A 23,427-nucleotide genomic window follows, 5' to 3' on the forward strand; every position below is an offset into this window, starting at 1 on the left:
CTGATCAGTCAATAGATCTCTGCTCCCCAAGGGCCTGTGGAGGTGACTCTTGGATCCCTGGTTCTGCCAGAGAAGGAAACTGAGCCAGAGAGCAGCAGCTGACAGTCCAGGCCCAGGCCCAGGTCCCCCTCCCAGTTCCCCTCCTCCAAGGAACTCTATGAATATTCTGCTGCTGCCTCTGCTTTGGGGAGAACCAGGGGACTCCCCAAAAGAGGGGCCAACCCTCTCCCCATGTGTAGGTGACTGGGGGCTTCCCTCCTGGGCTAGGAACCCCCAAGATCTGGGCTCAAACATGGCCTCAGCCACTGCCCAGTGACAGTTGAGCCCCTCCCCAGCCTTTGCCTCAGTTTCCCCCACTGTGGAATCCAGAGAATAAGAGGCTGAATTTGGGGCTGAGGGGAAGGTTGTCCAGAGTGGATCTGGGGGAAACAGAGCTTCTTCCTCAGGGTCTCCTGGGCCCCTTGGCCAGCAGAGGAGGGTCTCCTTCAGCACCTCCCCCAGCCCACAAGGCCCAAAGACCCTTCAGAGTCCCAGAGGAGGCCCAGGAATCCCCTCCTGCTCTTTGGGAAGCCACAGAAGGCAGCAGCAGCCACTGAACCCAGACTCTGAGTTCTGATGGACAGAGGACAGTCTGGGGGTGTCTGTGTGTCTGTCTGCAGGGCTGCTTGAATGAGGCTGGTCAGGCCTGGCTGCCTCTTCCCTACCCCTTTGGGGTTTTGTGGACAGAGGCTGGATGGCTTTGCCCTCTCCTCCTGCAGCCCACTGGACAGGGGGGGAAACAGAGGCAAGCAGGCTAAAGTGACTTGTCCAGGGTCCTGCAGGGGGAGATCTCAGGCCTCCCTGACTCCAGGCCCTGAGCTCTAGCAGGCACTGAGGGGCTAAAGGCCCTGGAAGGGCTTCTCTCCCTGGACAATTCTTCCTTTGCTGGCCTCAGAGGCCAGAGCTGCTGCTCTGAATTCCTCTCTGCAGTCTCTGGGGCTCAGGATGGGGGAATACACAGGCCTGGACTGGGCATGAGCTGCCCTCCTCTGAGATGGGGGTGTCGGGGGCCACCCGGGACATTCCCTGGATTCTAGACTCTTCTTCTAGGTTTTGGGCCTGTCTACGTTGAGCTGGGAGGCAGCCCTAAAGGGAGGCCCAGAGGAGGAGGCTTCCAGGGAGGTGGCTTGGCCTACCCTCAGGATACAGAGCAAGGAGGATCCAGCACATTTTGGGAGGTCCTCCAAGGCCTGCCAGCCCCCAGGAGCCCAGGAAGAGCTCTTTCCTGCAGGCATCCCCAGTCCTGGCCCCCAGAATCTTGGCTCCTGCCCTCCCCCAGCAGGGGCTTCCTTGCCTCCCCTTCTCCTCCCTGTCCCTCCCCAGCACAAGCCCTGCCTTCTCCCAGCTCTCCCCTATCATTTTCCCCTTCTTGTTTAAGCCTTCCCTTCTGTGTCAGTCAGGGCTAAGTCTGGGCTCCAGAAGACCCAGAAGGGCTCCCAAGTGTCCCAGGACACATTTGCACCCAGAACTTTTGCTCTCCAGGCCAGGCTCTATCCTTGGGGCCATCTGACTGCCCTGTACTCAGCTTCTTTGGAGACCTTTTCCCCCACATCCCTCCTTGTGCTGCCAGGTGTTCCCCCAGGCGGGGTTCCTGTCCCCCCTGCAGGCTGGGCCCCCAACTTACCAAATTACAATCAAGACTTGTAACAGTTAAAATTTAGGGGAGATGGGGAGACTGAGGCAGGTAGAAATTAGTTTCTCTCTGCAAGGAATATTATAATTTTTAGAGGTTTATTAAAGTTAAAGATTAAGAATATACAAGTAAGAAACATGTGCCTAGGCCAGAGGCCTAGACAAAATAACCTCACATCATGGAAGAGACGCCTCTGCTCCAAAAAACGGAAGTCCAAAAGGCCGAGCCCTTCAAAAGCCTTTGCTTAAATATCTTCTCGATCTCGGCCCAGGTGAGATTACAAGGCATTCTGGGGAAGTGGAGCAAAGGCTCATGGGGATTGTAGTCCTGTATTCGAGTCTATTTTTTACATCCCCCCGTGTGATCATTTGTGGAAAAATTAATTTTTCCCCAAAAGGATCATAAAAACATAATAAACTTAAAAGATTACAATAGTGTGAGGATAAGAGAAAAAAGAATAAAACCAATAATTTCTGAACACATTGACAAAAAGCCGTTAGGGGGCAGTCCCCTTTGGCATAAAAGTATACATACAAATAAATGTTCAATCAGCCACACCCAAAGTTCAATTTTGTGCAACTTGTGGTCTGGAGGCTTCTTCATGGTGGCTTCTCCAACAGTTCAGTTCTGGATTCAGAGAGGTAGCATCTTCTTCACCTAAAATTCTTCTCAAAAGGAATTTAAACTTTGCAATTTAAATAATGATATTTTTTACATTCCCCCGTGTTGTGGGTGATTGATCAAAATCCCCAAAATTCTCAATAGCCCAATTAATTACAATAGCAACCAAACACACTTTCATATTTCACATAAGTTGCTGTATGACATTTTTAAAACCTATGAATTGATGGACATTTGTCACAATTTTTACAAACAGCAATCTTTCAACCTTGGTAATAAACATATTTTTTTTAAAACAAAGTAAAACTCATCTTGGGTTTAGAGCATAATCAAGAAATCTAGATATCATTCTGGTAGAAGTAAAATAGTGAGCTGAAGAGCATAAATAAAGGGGTGCTCCTTTTTCTTGGAGGCTTATAGGGATACAAATGCCCTGAGATTAACTGCCCAACTTCCATTCACATGTGGGAAGGTTGGGGGTTATAAAATACATTTCACTTCAGCTACTGTAATGGGCCTTACCTCGTGGTAGGAGCAGGCAAAAATAACCAGATTGTTAAAAAAAATTCCAAAAATCATATTTAAAAAACCCTTAAAATCAAATCATTTGAGGTATTTAGCACATAAAATTTTCCAAAGGTTGTTAATACAATTATAACCAGTTCTGAAGTCCATCTATCCTCAGCAAAATAGAAAAAAGCTGTTTTTTCATATATGGGCTTATTCACAACAATATTTGTTCAACAGTTATAGGGGAAAAACAACAGAATTTCAAAACTCAGTACATTCAAAATAAATTCAATCAACCTTCAGTTCACAGAATAATATTCAATCCAGTAATATATGAACTTAAAATCACAAAGTTAAACCATAACAAAACAATGCAATAGAATACAGAGATGTTTATAAACCATTGGAGTCTGAAATGCCTTAGAATGTAGCCTTTAGTCTCTTCAAAGTTCCTTGGTTTTTTTTTTGTTTGTTTGTTTGTTTTTCATTATCCATTTAAATGTCTATTGTCCGAAGGTAGAGTAGTAAAGGCTAGCCTATGGGGTTCAAGGGATCCGTCCAGGGCCCCATAGCTGGGAAGCATCGGAGGCCAGATTTTAACTAGAGACCTCCCGTCTCTGGGCCTGGCTTCCAGTTCGCTGGGCCACCCATTTTCCTCCCCAAAGTTAAAGTTGAATCTTTGGGCTGAGTCTGCTCCCAGACAGGCAGGCAAAATCAATGAAATTGCCAGAAGAGTCAAAAATCCTTTTAAACAGCCCATTGCTTTTTAGGTTTCTGTTTGAAAAGTCTGTTTCTGATCTCTTAGTCTTTTCTGTCTTTCCCCTCTCTGATCCCCCTGTGGCCAATACCCCCAGCCACGTGGAGGCTTAGCCTAAGGGAAAATTGCCCTGTCTCCTTTCCCTCTGGTCTCTCCCCTCCGCCCATGTGGCCAATACTGTTACCAGCTGGTCGCAATGAGTCCTCAGCAATCTGCTCCGAGGATCTGGGTGATGAGCCGTCTGGGTCGCGCTTGTGGGTCTGGGGCTGGGGTGATGAGCTGTCTGGGTTGGAGGCCAGATGGGTGAGAGACAGACCGCCGGGGTGGGTCGGGCCGGGAGCCGGAGCGCAGCTCGGGCACCAGGTGAGAGGCCAGGAGCAGAAACAGGAGCTGATCAAGATGGTTTTCTAAAGAGTATCTTGGAGAATCGTGGCTTTAAAAAAATTCTCTAGGCTAAAAACATTTTTTGAGAAGTTCTCATCCAATCTAGTGGTCGCCATTCTGTAACAATTAAAATTTAGGGGAGATGGGGAGACTGAGGCAGGTAGAAATTAGTTTCTCTCTGCAAGGAATATTATAATTTTTAGAGGTTTATTAAAGTTAAAGATTAAGAATATACAAGTAAGAAACATGTGCCTAGGCCAGAGGCCTAGACAAAATAACCTCACATCATGGAAGAGACGCCTCTGCTCCAAAAAACGGAAGTCCAAAAGGCCGAGCCCTTCAAAAGCCTTTGCTTAAATATCTTCTCGATCTCGGCCCAGGTGAGATTACAAGGCATTCTGGGGAAGTGGAGCAAAGGCTCATGGGGATTGTAGTCCTGTATTCGAGTCTATTTTTTACAGACTACAGGAAGTTTCCATAGTATAAGAGAGAAAAAAATGACTAGATTTTTGTGTGATAGGGAAGTGTCATTCCCTGGTCTGATTTTTACCTTCACTCTAAGGAATAAGGGGAGACAGAATGATAACCAAAATTTGGTACTTGTCTGTGAGTATTTCACAGAGTGTGGTACAAGGTGTCCTACATCTTAACATATGTCAAGCATCGCAACCTCAAGTCCTACATAAGGTTCAAGTCCTTTTGTATTAGCTTAGAAGTTCATCAATCCTACCTGAATTGGTTTGGTCCATTTTAATCCTTTTGCTCAATTGGCAGTATGCAACTAGCTTTGTGCTTCTTTGGCACTGTGCAATGGCTCTTTTTGTATTCTCTCCTCCTGGAATCAGAAAAAATCATTAATCAAAGTACCATAATTTTTTTTAAACCCTTACCTTCCGTCTTGGAGTCAATACTGTGTATTGGCTCCAAGGCAGAAGAGTGGTAAGGGCTAGGCAAGGGGGTCAAGTGACTTGCCCAGGGTCACACAGCTGGGAAGTGTCTGAGGCCAGATTTGAATCTAGGACCTTCAGTCTCTAAACCTGGTTCTCAATCCACTGAGCTACCCAGCTGCCCCCTACCATAATTTTTTAAACAATCAATGGCATAATTTTTATAGTCTAAAGCTTTTTGAGAATGCATTGATATTATAGCAAATGTATTTTAAACTTATATTAATGCAAAATACAAGACCAAAGAAAAATCTTCTCAATACTCTTGACATGTGCTTCAAATACAAAAATGAGAGAAAAAATAAAACTCATATACTATATTGCACATGCAAGGAAAAACAATAATAAAAAAGTTGTAAAGATAAAAAAATATATGTATACATATATATATATATATATATATATATGTATATATATATATATATATATCTTGACACACTGTGTCAGCTAAGGAAAGGTAGAATACAAAGGTTTCTCACCAAACATTAGATCCCTGTCCTCCTTCAAACCTGGCCATGATGCACTGTGAGTGAAAATTCTTTTCATTAAGTAACAGTTTTTATAAAGAACAATATTCCAACATGTAATGCACATTCAAGAAGTATCAATGTCCCCAAAGTCATAATAGCCCATTGTCGTAGATAACGAAACTTGTTAAATTATAGTGGGGAGGGGAATTTCATAAAAGTTACAATAATAAGTAAGGCAAGGAAGAGACTGAATCTTGAGCTCCTCCCCTACACTATGTAAAAACTAAATTAGTTTCTACTGATAAAAATATTATATTTAATGAGGTTTATTAAAGATTATTAGAAATCAAGGATACAAAATAATAAACCACATGTCTTAGCTGATTAGCCCATTCACAGCCTACTAACTACACGTTGCAATCTCTGATTTGAGGAAGAGAGAGAGCCGCATGTGAGCATCGAAGAGGAAGAGAGAGGCCAAAGTAGGCATTACAGCCAGTTTAAATACAAATTGTGATCTTGCCCAGGTGGGGACTCAGGTGAGATTATAGGGAATTCTGCGGAGTACCAAGAACTTCTGGGGATTGAACTCTGGGGTTCAAATATCCATTTTATAACTACTACCTGTTTCTTTTTCCCAGCTGTCTGGATAAGGATATTTTCACAGATGGGAAGTTGAAGATTTTCCCACTAATAACCCAATTCCACAACTAGTCCTTTAACTAAAAGATCTTTTATTCTTTGGGGAGAGGGGGTAAGAAGAGTTTGGGGGAAAGAGGGTAATTAGGGTCTTCCTAATTTCTAAGTTATCTTCTTGATTGAAGATTTAGAGATGAAGTCAATTCAGAAAACAAAATTATCTTCCCCTAAGGGTAGATATAAACAATACTGCTGACATGTCTCTTCTGGGCAAAAAGCAAATCTCTCTTCAGTTTACAGTATAGGTTGAAAGCAATGGCCAGAGAGGACATGAAGTGGTCTGTCTTCCACCTTCAAGCAGAAAGAGCCAAATAGAAAATGAATTCTTAGGCAGCTAGAGCTTCCTTACTGCTTCCTTTCAAGGTTCCATTGGAACAGTCTCCCCTCCTCTGCTGATTTGTGATCCAAAAGTTCTCAGCTCCTTTCCTTTGCAGATCCATTTACTTTGCCCAAATAATTTTCATCCATACAATTTAATGACAATAGCAAATAAACTCAATATCATATTTTACATGAATCTGCTGTATGACATTTAAAGCTAATGGATACTTGTCACAATTTTTTCAGGTGGAGCAATGTTTCAACCTTGGCTGAGATATTTAAAAAACCTATTCCGGCTATCATTACAAAATGTGGCAGAGGAGTATAGAAAAAAAAAACAAACTGCTGTACTGTTGATGTTGGGTTTAAAAAAGTCACCAAGAATCTAGATCATTCTGTTGGAAGGGTATAGTAAGCTGAAAAGGTACAAATGAGAGATGCTCCCTCTTGGGAGGGATCCAGGGAATATCATGCCCTGGGATCAACTTCCCAACTCCTTTGGTGTGAGACTATTATGTCCCATCCATTCACATTTTTACGAAAGTGGGAGGTGGGGATTATAATAGTGCTTCACATCAGCTACTAAAATGAACCCTTTACCTCTTGTTACAAGTAACTCAGAGGCAGGCAAAATGATCAATCAGTTGTTGAAAAAAATCTAAAAATCACATCTACAGACCTCTTAAAAACAATTTGAGATATTTAGCTCATTAATTTTTTCAAAACGTTGTTAGGCAGGTTAAATCCGTCGATCATCTATGTGAAAATTAACTAATTCAAAATGGGGGAAAAAGGCTGTTTATGGGCTTTTACAATATTTTTTCAATAGTCATAGGGGAAAGGTAACAGAATATATTTAATAGTTAAAACACAGATTCACTGCAACAAAATAGTATTGATCAGATTAATATATGAAGTTAAGACAACAAAATTAAATTATAAACAAAACAATCAGCAAAATACAGAGACTTCCATAAAACAATGGAGTCTGAAAAGGCTTGAAATTTTCACCTTCAGTCTCTTTATTGTTCCGTTCTCAATCTGTTCAGGTTCCTTTTGTCAGAGCTCTGCTATTTCCCTTAGTGAGGGAGAAAATGGATTGAGGAATCCCAAATTGGATGAATCTTAGAGACTGGGCAGGCCCAAATGGCAAAGGGCTGTAGGGAGATCAATTTCTCCCCTGAATCTCAGGCAAGATAATTGAAAGGACCAGTGCACTCATGAATGGTAGAAACAAAAAACATCCTAAAACTGGAAGCTGTTTGAAATAGGCAAGGTACTGCTCTGTCATAGAGTATGCCATACTTGCCATTTTTACTTCCTGTTTGGAAGAGTAACTTCCTTCTTCAATTTAAAAATTAAAATTAGATCTAACAAAATATTGTATTTTAGGAGATTGATTAATGTTCAGTAGAATTCAAGGAATAAAGAGGATATGAAATAAAGACCACTTGCCCATGAATTTTTAGCCATTTAAAATTCCCCACTCACCACCTCCATGCTCACTGACAGGATAAAAAAGAGGGCAGGATCCTCCATGACCCCATCTATTATCCTGTCTACATGAAGTATGCAGCTGAACATCCAAAGGATAAAAGCTGTATGAGGGGGCTTTGGGTGGGAAAAGTTCCTGGTCTGGAGAGGATGGCCTTAGGGCAGACTAGTATCCCTCATCAAGGCCTGGAACAGGATCGTTTGTTCTTAGTTGTAGTGGATGAACAGGAGAAGAGAGAGGAAGGGCTGGAATGGCAAAGGAAGCCCCAACCAGGACTGGGCTGGGGAGGTTGTGTGGCAGAAAAGTCCTGAGAGTGGAGAGTGAAGTGATGGTTCCTGAGGCTTCCCTTTACCAATGCCTGGTGTAAGATTAAAATTTAGTTTCTCAGCTAAAGGTATATTTTTAGAGGTTTATTAAAGATTAAGAAATAAAGAAAATGCAAAATACGAAAGTACATACCTAGGAGGGCCGAAAAGTCCATTCAATTTCACTTACACTACATCTTGAGAGATGCGTATGCTTGGAAATGGAAGCAGGGAGAGAGACTAAAAGGTAGAGTCAGTTTAAACATCCCTCTCTGCTTGAGGTCCAGGTGAGGACCTCACCCGGGATTATGGGGAACTCTGGGAGGTACCAAGGACTCCTGGGAATTGAAGTCCGGGGTTCAAATCTCCATTTTTACATTTCCTCATTTAATCCTGTTGGGAAAAAATTTCCCCCCAAAGGATAATGAAAACATAATCAACTTAAAGATTACAATAATTTGAGGATAAGAGGGGAAAAAGTACCCCAATAACTGCTAGATGCATTGACAAAAGCCAGTTAGGGGGCAGTCCCCTTTGGCATGAAAGTATGCATATAAATAAATCTGTTCAATCAACCACACCATTCTTGATCTTCTTGTGTAGCTTGTTGTCTGGAGACATCTTCATGGTGTCTTCTCCAAACAGCTCAGTTTCTGGATTCAGAGAGGTAGTATGTTTCTTAACCTAAAATTCTTTTCAAAAGGAATTTAAACTTTGCAATTTAAAATAATAATATTTTTTACATTTCCCCATGAAGAGGGTGATTGACAAATCACTTACGGATGCATGGCTGAGTTATGAGGTATATGAACCAATTGGTAAGAGAAATTAAAAAGACATCAGAAAAATCCAAATAAAAAAGAAAATTTCTGGATGAAAATATAAACTATCAAAGTCTTATGTGTAAAAATTCCAAGTAAAGGAAAAATAAATCTATAACAGGTCCTTGAATCAGGGCCCAATTAAAATGATCTAAGCAATGATGCATTTACCCAGTCAGAAGCCAGAACTACAGAAAGTTTGCCACAATATAAAAGACAGAAAAGGAACTACATTATAGAAGCCAAGTAGGAGCCAAGTTTCAGATACTTGTCTGTAAGTATTTTCAGAGTGAGTGTGGATACAAAGAAGGCCTAGGTCTTAATGTATGTTAAGCATCACAACCTTGAGTCTTCATACTAGGTTCAAGACCTTTGTATTGGCTTAGAAGTGCATCAATCCATCCTGGATTGGTTTCTCTGGCTCTGTGCAATGGCTCTTTTGTGTATATCTTGTCCTGGAATTAGATAGAATCATTAAGCAAAGTCCCATAAATTTTGTTTTTAAACAATTCGTGACATCATGTTTATAGTCTCAAGCTTTGGGGGCATGCATTGACATTATAGCAAATGTATTTTAAACTTATTCCACTGCAAAATCAAAAAGTTAAAGAAAATCTCAATACTGGTGACATGTGCTTCAAATATAAAAAGGAGAGAAAAAATAAATTGCACATGCAAGAAAAATATAATAAAAGAGTTTTAAAAATTCAAAAATGAAGCTTATAATCATTGACACATTGTATCAGCTAAGGAAATATAGAATACAAGACTTTCTCACTAAAAATGACATCCATTTCCTCTTCATATCTGGCCACGATCTGCTGTGAGTGGAAGCAAATGAATTGAACAGTAGTACAAATATGTAGTTATCAATATCCCCCAAATTCTCAATACTCTAGTTAATTACAATAACAAACCCACTATCATATTTCACATAAGTTGCTATATGGCATTTTAAAAGTCTATGAATTGATGGATATTTGTCACAATTTTTACAAACAGCAAATCTTTCAACCTTGGTAAACATATTTTTAAACAAAGTAAAACTTATTTTGGGTTTTGAACATCATCAAGAATTCTAGATATCATTTTGGTGGAAGTAAGTGATGAGCTGAAGAGTTTAAATGAGAAATGTTCCCCTTTTTGTGTGGGGCTTTTTAGGGGTACTATATGCCTGGGGGTTAACTTCCCAACTTCCATTCACATTTTTATAAATGCAGGAGTTGGGGTTTATAATTGTATTTTGCTTCAGCTACTAAAATGGACCTTACCTCATGGTAGGAGCAGGTAAAATGAACAGAGATTGTTAAGAAATATTCTAAAAATCATGTCTAAAGAACCCTTAAAATCAATCTGAGATATGTAGCTCATTAAATTTTCCAAAGGTTGTTATAGCAATTTTCTGATGGAGTCCATCTATCCTCTATGTGACAATTTACAGTCAAAAATAGAAAAGGTGTTTTTATATGGGATTACTCAATAATGTTTGTTCAGTGTAATTATAGGGGAAAAGCAACATAATTTAACAGTAGTTAAAAGTCAGTACATTAAAATGATTCAGTGTAACAGAATAGTATTGAATGCAGTAATATATGAACTCAAAATCACAAAGTTAAACCTTAAAACAATCAGTAAAATGCAATAGAATTCAGAGATTTTTATAAAACATTGGAGTCTGAAATGCCTTAAAATATAACCTCCAGTCTCTTTAAAGTTCCTTGGGTTTTTTTTTTTAATTATCCATTTAGATGCCTATTGTCAGAAGGCATGTAGCCTAAGGAAACATCCCCATTTTTACCAGCCAGTGAAAGTGAGTCCTGGGGCAATGAGCGATCTGATTGAAGGCTAGAGTCTGCTGGGGCTGGGTGGGTGGGTCACCAGATGATCGAGATCACAGGTCCGAATTGCTGGAGCGCAGAAACAGGCAATAGGCTGAGCCGGGCGTGAAGGGCATGCAAGACTGAGACCAGGTGAGCGAGAGAGAGACCACCAGGGTGGGCAGGGCTGGGACAGGAACGCAGGCAAGTAGGGCCAGGAGCCGGAGCAGGAGCGATTTGAATCAAACAGATCCAGAACAAGAGGATTTTCTGAAAATTCTTGGAGGAATTTGGCTTTAAAAAAAAAAAAAACCCAACAACTAGGCAGTAGCTATTAAAAGCTGAGCTTAGTGAAGATTTAGGAAAGTTAAAAAAGAATGAGGGTACTTTTTTCGCAAACCACGTGGATATCCAAACTGTAGCAATTAAAATTAGTTTCTAGTAATAAAAGTATTATATTTTTATGAGGTTTATTAAAGATTAAGAAATAAAGAAAATACAAAATAAGAAAGCACGTTCCTAGGAGGGCAGAAAGGCCCATTCAATTTCACTTACACTACATCTTGAGAGAAGCGTGTACTTGAAAGCGGAAGCAGGGAGAGAGACTAGAAGGTGGAGTCAGTTTAAATATTCCTCTCTGCTCCAGGCCCAGGTGAGGACCTTACCCAGGATTATGGGGAACTCTGGGAGGTACCAAGGACTCCTGGGAATTGAAGTCTGGGGTTCAAATCTCCATATTTATACTGGGGAGATGTGGACACTAGGGAGCACTGCAGAATCTCAGGGAGTCAAAGTTGTGGGCAGGACTTCCCCTGGGTACTTGCCTGCAGTTTTGTGTAATTTAAGGAAAGATATTTTACCCTCTGGCTAAAACCCATGGGGGGAATGGGGTGGAGGGAGGAAGGAAGAGAGACAAAGAGAGAAAGACAAGCGATAGAGAAAAAAATAAGAAACAGAAGGAAAAAAAGAGAGATAAAAACAAAAGACAATGAGAGATAAATCCCAAGTGACAGAAAAATACCAGAAATACAGAAAAAGATGAAGAAGGGGTAGGGGAAAGGAGAGAGAGTGAGAAAGAGACAGAGAGGGGGGAGAGTTCTTAAACTTCATGTGGTTCCTCTTTGCAAAACTGTAGCTGGAAATTTTTCAGTTCTTGAATGTGGGGTGGGGAGGTTAATTGTGAAACTATTTCCCCAAAAAAACCTGTGAGATAGGTAGAGAGAGGTTTAGGAGTGTCATAAATGGACACAAAAGATCTGATCAGTCCTTTGGTTGGGGACAGAAATGGATTCTGCTTAGAAAGGAAACAGGGATAAGGTATTGTTAGCTGGGAATTTTCAAACTGAGTAGTGATTAAATGATATCTTTTCTTTCTTTTAAAGTGGCAACAATTTTGAGGAAGAACCACAAGGCTGGGAAATCCAATGATTCTGCCACTCTGTGTAATCGACTAGCCATGGGATTTCACCTGTCTAAAGGGGAATATGGAAATATGGGCACCAAAAAGGTTTACTATCCTACTTGGTCTGTGGCAAACACTATATAAATGTTAGTTATTATTGCTCTCATTATTCTCTTTTAGATCCTTACCTTCCTTGGAATCAATCGTATATTGCTTCCAAGGCACAAGAGTAGTAAGAGCTTGACAATGGGGTAAGTGACTTGCTTAGGGTGAAAGCTAGGAAGTGTCTGAGGCCAGATTTGAATCTAGCACCTCCCACCTCTTCTATGCCCATCTCTCAGTCCACCAAGCCATTGAACTGCCTCTAATGTTATTGTCACTTTAACAGGATATACATATTAGAAAGCCTTATACAGGGTTGGAGATATATTAGAAATGTAAAGAGTAATAAGAGGAAGCAGATCTGAGTAAGGTATTTTAATAGTTTTCTTTCAGATTTCAAACTCAATGTATTGTTTATAAAAAGGTGAAATTTGGCAAACCCTTGTAAAGGTATGCTGTAGAAAAGCAGCTTCTCTTACAATCTGGAATTTGCTGGATTGAAAACTATGTTTTTAAAAAGGTGAAAAAATACACATGTTTAAAAAATCATGTATTTTATCAGGCCTGTTGATCACATATTTTAATTATATCAAGCATTGTTTCAAGAATTTTAATTCTCATTTGAGTTATAAATCTAATTTTAAAGCATTATGTTTCCTTTCTGATGTTGATTCTCCTTTATAGAATAAAATAATTTGTTTGGGTTATCATAAAATTATATAATAATCATTATAATATTTTAATTTATATCATAGTTTTATATAACATAATGTATTAAAATATAATAATACAGTAACATATCATTTAATAGTGTATAAAGCCCATGAAATATTAAATTGATTATATTTGAAAGGAGAAAATATCTGCTTGAATCTTGTTTTTGTGTAAGCATAAGAGCAAGTGAAATTCTTATCTCCTTCTCCCTTAAAATGCCTCACTGATTAAAAGGAAAGCAATTATCATATTTTCACCATGTACTCTTATTTTGTATAGTCAAGTATCAGCTTAAAGTGAAGCCATTTTTTAAATTGTTCCTTGTACACCCCAATCATTATAGAATGTTGTTCACCAATGAATATACAACTCTTTTCCATCATTTCATATTTTATTTTTGACAATTATATGTAAAAACAATATCCAACATTTGTTCAAAAATTTGAGTCTTGGATTTTCTCTCCCATGCCCAAGAGGTATTAAGCAATCTCATAAATTCTGCATGTAGAATCATATAAATCATTTTTCCATATTGATCCTTCTGTGGAACTAAACTTGCCCTCCTTAAGTTTCCCAGCATGTTTTCTCAAGTTTATAATTTTTAAGTTGAGCGAAGAATTTAGACAAGGCCAAGGCCTTTCAAACCAAAACATTTAAGACAAAGAGTTAAGATTTTAGCTGCACATTTGAAGACTTTTCCTATGGGGATGGCAATCTAACCTCTTAATCCATAAATTTAAAAAAATTCAAAAGGGGGAAAAGTGAGGCGTTTTGGACACATTAGAAAAAAATGAATAAAAGTTGGATATTTATGTATCTATAAAAAGTTATTGGGGGGAAGGATTTCTCTACTCTTCAGGATGGGAGATTAGTATTCTCCTTCAAAAGAATACCTAACGTTCACTAATTCTACAGGAAGTTTCCAATCTAACATGAAGAATACTGATAAATGTATGACAAATATTACATGATTTTATCCGATACAATAAGGTTTCTCCCCAGTGTGGATTCTCTGATGTGCAGCAAGATTTCCCCTCTGTGTGAAAGCCTTACCACAGTGTATACATTCATAAGGTTTCTCTCCAGTGTGAATTTTCTGATGTTTAGTGAGCGATGCTCTCTGTGAAACCCTTTCCACACTGTTTACATTCATATGGTTTCTCTCCAGTGTGGATTCTCTGATGTGCAGCAAGATTGTCCTTGTATCTGAAAGCCTTTCCACACTGTTTACATTCATATGGTTTCTCTCCAGTGGGGATTAGCTGATGTGAAGTAAGAGTGCTGCTGCGTAAAAATGCCTTTCCACACTGTTTACATTCATGATATTTCTCTACAGTGTGGATTCTCTGATGTTTAGTGAGAGATCCTCTCTCTGTGAAAGCCTTTCCACAGCATTTACAGTCATACAGTTTCTCTCCAGTGTGGATTCTCTGATGTGCAGCAAGATTGTCCCTCTGTCTAAAAGTCTTTCCACATTGTTTACAATCATAAGGTTTCTCTCCAGTGTAGATTTTCTGATGTCTAGTGAGAGATGCCCTCCCTGTGGAAGCCTTTCCACACTGTTTACATTCATAAGGTTTCTCTCCAGTGTGGATTCGCTGATGTGAAGTAAGAGTGCTATTGTGTAAAAAAGCCTTTCCACACTGTTTACATTCATGACGTTTCTCTACAATGTGGATTCTCTGATGTTTAGTGAGAGATCTTCTGTCTGTGAAAGCCTTTCCACAGTGTTTACATTCAAAAGGTTCCTCTCCAGTGTGGATTTTCTGATGTCTAGTGAGAGATCCCCTCTCTGTAAAAGCCTTTCCACAGTTTACATTCATAAGGTTTCTCTCCAGTATGGATTCTCTGATGTGCAGCAAGATTGCCCCTCTGTGTGAAGGCCTTACCACACTGTTTACATTCATAGGGTTTTTCTCCAGTGTGGATTAGGTGATGTATATCAAGAGAGTGGTGACGTTTAAAATCCTTTCCACACTGTTTACATTCAAAAGGTTTCTCTCCATTGTGGACTATCTGATGTGTAGCAAGAGAGTTGCTATATGTAAAAGCCTTCCCACACTGTTTACATTCATAAGGTTTCTCTCCACTATGGATTAGCTGATGTCTAGTAAGACATCCCCTCTCTGTAAAAGCCTTTCCACAATGTTTACATTCTTAAGGATTTTTTCTAGAGTGGATTCTCTGATGTTTATTGAGATGACTCCTCTGTGTGAAAGCCTTTCCACACTCTTTACATTCATAAGGTTTCTCTCTAGAGTGGATTCTATGATGTACTGCAAGAGAGTCCCTTCGTTCAAAAGTCTTTCCACATTGTTTACATTCATAAAGTTTCTCTCCTGAATGGATTATTTGATGTGCAGCAAGATCAGAGTTTTGAGTGAAAGGTTTCCCTCCTTCATCCTTCACAGAAACCATCTCTACCCATTTACTTTTTGAATGTCTAATGAAGTCTAAACTGTAGCCAAAGGGTATTCCTCCTAGGTTACCTTGATACATAGACTTTTCAGAAGGTTTCTCATTCCACTGAAAAAGTCCCAGTTCCTGCTGCTTCCTACAGCATTTGCTGTATTGACTATCCTCACAACAGACATTTCCAGAGCTCAATTTCACATGCCGATTTAGGACTGAATAGTGGCTGAATTTCTCTGAAAGGTCATCAAATTCATATTCTCTCTTTAGATTTTTATTTATCTTGATATCAGAGTAACATATTTCTCTCAAAATGAAGTCATGGGAACCCACGTTCATGCATCTTTTGGGGTGAGATCCTTCCACAAAAATCCTCAGTTTTGTAGAAATCTCCTTCATTTCAAAATTAGTCTCTGTCTCTGAAGAAAACAAATTATGATATAAACACAAAAGGAAGGACACACACACACAGAGCAATAAGTTCTTTCCTCTGGTGGTAGAAAATAAACTGATTTTTATTCTATTTCCCCAGGCAAAAAAGTTTTTAAACTTAAATGAGTAGAACCAATCTTTGGATATACCATTTGGTCATATCACCAAGATGGGTGATTTTTTAAAAAAGACTTTGACATATAATAACAATGAAATCTCACAATGACACAAGCAGGACAAAGATTCTCATCAAACTTCACAGCTCATGTCATGAGTAAAGAATGGAGGAATGACCTGAACAACTTCCTTGCAGCTAGAGTATAATTCAAATCCTGTGCTCACCTGGTTAAGAGAAACCACACCTATACCTGGTCATTATCCAATGACAATCATCCCTATGTACTGTGTATATTTGCATATCAAAGAGATTATATACCGCCCAGCAAGCTCCGCCTCGCTCTCTCTGCTACTTGCATCTCAGCTCTTCCACACACTCTCGCTCTCTCTCTCTTTCAGGCTAGCTGATAGCTGTCCTGGCAGGAGCTTGGCCTCTGGGCAAGCTCCATCTTTAAATCTTCTCCATCTCTCTTTCATCTCTCCGACCTGTGTGGTATTAAATGTGGATCTCTGGACTAGTATAAGCCTTCGGAATGGTCCTTTGATCAGAGCTTAGCTGTGGCTCATGGAAAATTAATAAAGGCTCATTCCTGCCACCTCATATCTCTAATTTGACTCCGTCATCCCCCTCATGGTATCCAAAACTTCTATCCTGTCTCTATCTTCCTACCTTAAAGCTTCTCTCCCCTCTGAGAAGCTTTAGATGGGAAGTGCTCTCTGAGTGAGATGGGAGATTCCATAGAGGAGAGATAGAGAGGGTGATCTAAAATTCCTCCTGTGAAGATTGAATTTGACTATCTCCTGATTGTTACTATGAAGTTACTTAGCTTTTCCTTTATTATGAAGACTAAATTGTAATCCTGTTTATTTTTAGATTTTAATCCCCAAAAGTGTTAAAGTATTTAAAGTTGATCTACCCATTTTATCTATAAAAATCAATCAAAAAAGGTGTTAACTAACCACAAAAGATATAACTAAGTACCAAAGGTGTGAACACCCATTTCATACATTGAGTGGGCAGTCCTGGAGAGGAGTGTCTTCTGTGATTGTTAGATGTAAATATTTAGGGGAGGTGACACAAGAGAAAAAGGTCTTTAAATAGAGGAAACAGAGGCACACAAGGTGAATTGAAAGATTTGTCACTCGAAATTGGACTGGAAGATAGTCACTCGGAGTGAAGAGAGTCACTCAGAGCTGGAGGGAAGATAGACACTTGAGGAGAGACTGGAAGACAGACACTCAGACTTGGAGTGAAGACACCTGGCTGCAGAACTGGACCCCGGGAGGAGCTCGTGCAAAAGACCTCAGATTGATTTCTTTTTAGACAGCCACTGTGGTGAGTGAAAGGCTGCCTTAGTTTCCTTGCCTTCCTGGAGGTGTGAACCTCTAAGAAAGGCCCATCATCTTGAGACTCCTTTCCCCTGGCTGGGGTTTAGAATTTCTACCTGGCTCTGAGAAAGCCACAGCACTCTCTCCTTCTCACTCTTCCTTAATATCTTCCCTCTATTGTAAATAAACTACTATGAATTCCATTTTACTTTAGTAATTCATTTTGGGATTTAGAAATTGAATCCCTGGTGACCATCAATATAATTCTGCCCAACCATAAAAATGTAACATTTCTCATCACAAAAGTCAGAATTGATGTGGTAAGAACATTTCTTTCAAGAGTTTCTGAGAAGGTAGTATATACCGTGTATACTAGGAGGAAATATTAGCAATAATCAATGAGGAGAAACAAAAGAAAAAGGAATTCTCTACCTAAGTTCCTAAAAGTCTGAAATACTCTTATCTAGATAAAAGCACCAAGAGGAGACCATAGAGTTACATGGGAGCAGACTGATTCTACCTAAGTCTTATGCTAAATTCAGAATTTGGGGAACCACTGGGTATGATGTGCCATAGCCAAAACATTCTGCCTTTGCTTTTGTGATCATTTTGTACCTGGAATATTGTCAGTCATTTTATATTCAGTTACATGGGAAAAAGAGTTAAGTTTGATGAGGAAAAGAAGGGTGCTTATCTTTTAAAAATATTTTAGCCATTAAATTATTGAAAACAAAGATACTAACAGTGCAATGATTGGAATTCTCAAGAGACAGAATTTCTTCATTTGAAATAACTAATTGACTGGTCATTTAATGTGGTCATTTGACACTCTCTAAAATCTAAAAGAAAGAAAATGGGTAGGATGAGCTAACATAATAAAAATTACTATCCAAACCGTGTCATAACAATCAAAATACCAAAAAACTTTTTATAAATTAGAAAAAATTATACTAAATTTTGTCTAGAAGAATGTAAAGATCAAGAATAACAAGGGAAATAATGAAAAAAAATGTGAAGGATGGTGGTCTAGAAGTACCAGACCATTAAACTATACAAAAAAGCAGTAATCATCAAAACAATGTTACTTGTGCATAAATGGAGATTTTGAACCTTTGACTTCAAAATCTCCATTTATACACTTCCTTAGAGATAGAAGGGCAGATGAACGGAATTGACCAGGGGTAAATGACTTAACAGATAGAAAAACGGTAGCTCTCTCTTCTAGCCCACATATTTTGTATCTCGGTCTCTCTGTCACTCTCTCTTCCTCCTCCTCTCCATCTCTCCTCCCTGTCCCTCTCCCCTCCAAACCCCTCTGGTTAGCTCATGTGAATTTTAAAATTTCTCCTCATCATCAGGGGGATTGTGAATTTTAAAATTTCTCAGACTTGTGAATGTTAAAAATTCTCAGACTCTACCTTAGAACATTTGGTTAAGACCATTCCCCACTTCAAACAATGAAGGTACTTGATCAGGAATGTGAGAACTCTAACATTACTCCACCCATACTTAAGCATACTTTAGGGGAAGATAAAGTTATGAACTCCTTACTGAACAATGAAAAGTACTTAACCCATACTTATAGTGGGCAAAAGCCCTTAAGCTACGTCTATTTTTAGATCTAATACAAAAAGGTGCTAAGTACCTATAAAAGGTCAAATTAATCACTAAAAGGTCAGGCAATTTGCAAACTTGCAAGGGACAAGCTTAACAAAAGAGGTGTGAAGTTTTAGTCTACTCGGGTGTGCATTACTCAAAAGTTTAGTCTACTGAGGTGTGAATTAAGAATAGTCAGTCCTGTGAAAATGTCTACTGTGATTGGTAGATGTGAAAACTTAGGGGAGGTGACATAGGAGAAAATTCTCTTTAAAAGGAGGCCAGAAGGCCTCAGGAAAAAATGCAGCTTTGGAAACTGAAGTTGTAAAAATGGAGACTTGAATCCAGGACTTTAATCCCCAGAAGTCCTTGCTCCACTTCCCCAGAATGCTTTGTAATCTCCTTGTAACCTCACCTGGGCCGAGAGCGAGATGGGGTATTTAACCTCTTGTAAAAAGGCTCTGGCCTCTTTTCCTACTTCCACTTCAGAGCACATGTGGCTCTCCACCTAGAAGGCAAGATGTGAGTGGTCATGAATAGGCTCTCTGGGCCTAGACACGTGCTTTTCTTACTTGTGTTTTCTTTATATTTTAATCTTCAATAAACCTCATAAAAATATAATACTCCTTGCAGAGAGAAACTAATTTCTACCTGCCTCAGCTTCCCATAAATTTTAATCTTAACAAAGTGGAGCTTCCTGAGCTAAACTGGATGGTCTCTCTGAACACTAGAGTTTTGCTTGGAAGGATCTTGTGGTGAGTGATTAAAGACTGACTGCTCTCTCTTAAAGCTTAAAGCCAAGGCTGGCCTAGGCTTTTTCTTACTATTCCCTCTTACTCTGTTTCTCTCCCTTTCCATAATTTCTTTATTTGTATTAATTAAAATCTCCAGCTGACTTGGGTATTTCATATTTGGGAATTTTCCAATGTCGACCTCTTTATTTTTAATATAAAATCAAGACACTGTCTTGAAACCATATTTTTGTGGTCACAGTTTAAGACAACCACTCTTTTATCTGTAACACTCACCAATCTCTCCCCTGAGATCTCAGATTCATTAATAACCAACGAGGAGGGGAATTTAGGAGACCTTAATTCCTCCATTATGATTCTGATCATTGTAAACAATCTGGATCTAATAATTCTGGTCATTTTCAGAACTCTTTGCTCTCCATACATGCCCTCCCAGACAGATGTGAGTCATTCCATCTAAGGATGTAAGCAGGAGGGTGCTGAGCCCTGAACCTCACAGCCTATTCCAGGCCACCAACAGTAACAGTATCCCTGCTCAACTGAGCCAAAGTGGCTGCTGATGTCCCATAGCACCTGCTGTCCCTTTACAAGAAGCCTAACATCGTCCACACTGTACCCTGTACCACTGTACCCTGGAAGACAGCTTGCCAGGGTTCAATTCATTTACATAAAGCTCATAATCAGGTTTGCTTATCTGATATTTTTGAACCTACACCTTAAACTGATACCTCCAACTGTGAGCCATGGCAGATTCCTCATTCTAGGGGAATCTCGTGTTCTGAATGTTGTCACTGTCCTGGAAGGTTTCTGTCCCCCCTAACCAGTTCTTGGCTGCCTTGAGTAAATAAAAGCACTGAAAAGCTTCTATTATAGATTCCTGTCACTTGAGATGTGACACCCCAGGGTGGATGAATGAATTACAGAAGCTGGGCCTGTTTGTCTAGAACCTGGGCCAGTTCTGTGAGGCAAAGGCTGAGGCAGCAGAGAAAACCCCCAGAACACAGTAGATGTGGGGGCAGACAGGGTGGACTCTGGAGCTCATCCTGAGGACAAAGAGTGATGGAGCCCCTAGAGACCTGGCAAAGACACAGGTATGATTTCTGCTGGATTCTAACCTGGGGAACCTTGGCGAGGGCTCAGGATGGGGCTGCACTCACCTGGGAAGTGGGCTTCGGGAGCCATTTCTTCTAGGGAATGCTTGGGCCAGATTGTGGACCTTCAGGGAGTGGGAGCCCCAAGGCAGAGAGGTGTTCCTCTTTGAACACCTGTGGGGAATTAGAGAGGGGGAGGGTTCATAGGAGCTCCCAGGGCTCTTCCTCTGGACTCAGAGGATTCTCTAAAAGAGGGTGCCTCAGGCTTCTAAAGTACCTTTATAATAATTTAAATTTAATTTAATTATTAAATTGCCTGAAGTTCTACTTCCTGTCTTTAGATGGTGCTACCCTAGAGTATCCTGGCTGGGTGGACTCCTAGGAGCAAGATACTTTTCTGTAAAGGGCTAGAATTGCAGAAATTTGGGTTACAACTAGTTTGGGGCTCATGGAATCAGAGCGCAATTCCTAAAATCTGGCTCTTCTTGGGGGGTGGGGAGGAGAGAAAACTAAAAGCTAAGCTGGTTAAACTCCCCCAATTCCACAATAAGACAGTGGCTAATCCACGAAGGTTGTGACGAGTACCCTCAAATCTCTGTGAAACTTTTCTTTCCTCTTTTTTTCTTTATAACCTCTTCAAGTCAGTCTTTTAAGTATTTAACTCAGCAATTCAAAACCCAGCTGTGAGACTAGGTGAGTATAAAACATTGTTTTTCTCTTTTTCCGTTAATTAGAATTGAAAAGAGCCATATTTTAACCTTAATCAAGCAGGATTCTGAGGTCTTAGTGGAGAAGCTCTTTCCTAATTTCCCTTCCCTTAGGGAACAAACAGCCCAATTAGTCAACCCTCACTGACAATACTAGCTGGCTAAATTACTCATAATTAGCTGTGAGGAACAGCTGGATAAAGTTTTGGCCTTGTCTTGCACCTGAAGGTCTACTTTTCTTTTTTGTCCAAGTCCCCATGTGTCTCTAGTTTTTAAAATTAAGTGAGAAGTAAAAAACCTGGTGAGACCAGCTAGGAAAAGTGGAGGCTTTGCTCAGAAAGGGAAATGGTTTTACCCTGAAGGGGAAGGAGAGAAGGCTTGTGACCCCTCCCAACTTAAACAAATCTCAGCCTTAGCCTCAGGCAAAAGGCTGTTTTCTCTCCATCTTTGTCCTAGAAGTGTTGATTGGATTAAAAGTCTTTAAAAGGACACTGCACCTAGATCTTTTGTTTTCACTCCCTGACTTTAACCCCTCGCCAGTATCAACATCTACTGACTAAAACCAGAATCATAAATATTTATAAAAATACATATATAAAATGAATACTACATTCTATGAAATTTTCATGGCATTTGAAAAATTAGGGACATTAATGATTTCAGAATACCTCCCATTTCTTATGTTATTAGGCCATTTTATTTTTATATTCCTAAATATTGTGACAAGACATGCTACCTTGAAAGAATTTGAAGCTAAAATTCAGGAAAACATACAGAACCAACTGGATAAATACTTCTCACAGGGTCAAATGGAAAATACTGACCCCACCCAAAACATGTCTGACCCTTACAAACCTGCTTCTGAACCTCTAAATGAGAAAATTCCTTCCCCTGAAATGGAGATGGAAAACACCTCTCCTACACCTCAGCTGCTGGACTGCTTCTCTTGTGCTCTGCAAATTTTGGCTGAACTTACTTCTCAAGACCCTTCTCCTGAAATCCCAACTTCTTCTGAAATCCCAGTTTCTCCTGTTCCTTCTCCCACTCAAAAAACAATTCCAGCCCCAAGGAAATCTCGTCCTTCCAAAGAAACTGTTTCTCATCAAACTGACTCACCCTTACCAAATTCAACTAGAGGCCTTTTTCTTCTAAGAGAAGTACCCGAAATAGGACGCAATGGAGATGTGGTGACTCTAAGGCACCATATACCGTTTACTCCCCAAGAAATAAATGAATTCACATGAAATGTTCCCACATATGAACAAGATCCCTTTATGGTAAAGAAAAAGATGACAGACATTTTTTCAGTATAATCTGTCTTACAAAGACATTGAAAACTTACTCCAGGCTTTCTTAATGGAACATGAGAAAAATAAAATAATTTCTCATGTCAATAAAGCCCAGGGGTGCAATGCAGCACACTAGCCATCTCAGGATTCCAAATGGGACTATAACAACTCTGAGGATTATTTACAACTATATCGTTGTAGGGAGGCCATTCTAACTGCTATGAGAGAGTGCTCTGAAAGCACAGATAAATGGATAGAATTCGACAAACTTATGCAAAATGAGGATAAGACACCCTCCAGATTCATGGACAGAATGACTGAGTTTGGGAGTTGATACCTAGATTTGGACCTTTCTAAAGAAAATTACATAAGACAAATTAGAAGGTACTTTGTCAATAACTCTTGCAAAGTGATCAGGGATTATTTTAGAATTTATTGCTGAAGGTGGCCTGAAATGGATCTTGATGATTTGAGAAAACTGCTGTACATGTTTCAAAAGGAAACAAAGAAAAAGAGGAAAAGACTAATAATCTCATAGAGACAATGAGGAAAGCATTGAAATATTTAAGAGTTAAGATTGATAAACTATGGAACAACCTCCAAGAACTGATGCAGAGTGAGAGGAGCAGAACCAGGAAAACATTATACACAGAGACTGATACACT

The 23,427-nt window shown here is 39.7% G+C and overlaps 1 protein-coding gene across 1 annotated transcript in view; it reads right to left on the minus strand.

Annotated features, from left to right (window-relative positions):
* Nucleotides 1-13,415: 13,415 nt before the first annotated feature.
* Nucleotides 13,416-23,427, minus strand: part of LOC130457891 (zinc finger protein 331-like) — a 48,592-nt gene continuing 38,580 nt past the window's right edge. Inside the window, 2 exon segments of the mRNA XM_056820563.1 lie at nt 13,416-14,161; nt 14,163-15,868. Of these exon segments, the coding sequence (XP_056676541.1) occupies nt 14,011-14,161; nt 14,163-14,944 (933 nt within the window). The 5' untranslated portion in view covers nt 14,945-15,868 and the 3' untranslated portion in view covers nt 13,416-14,010.

Source organism: Monodelphis domestica, chromosome 3, assembly GCF_027887165.1.
Source record: "Monodelphis domestica isolate mMonDom1 chromosome 3, mMonDom1.pri, whole genome shotgun sequence".
In the NCBI taxonomy this organism is placed as follows: domain Eukaryota; kingdom Metazoa; phylum Chordata; class Mammalia; order Didelphimorphia; family Didelphidae; genus Monodelphis; species Monodelphis domestica.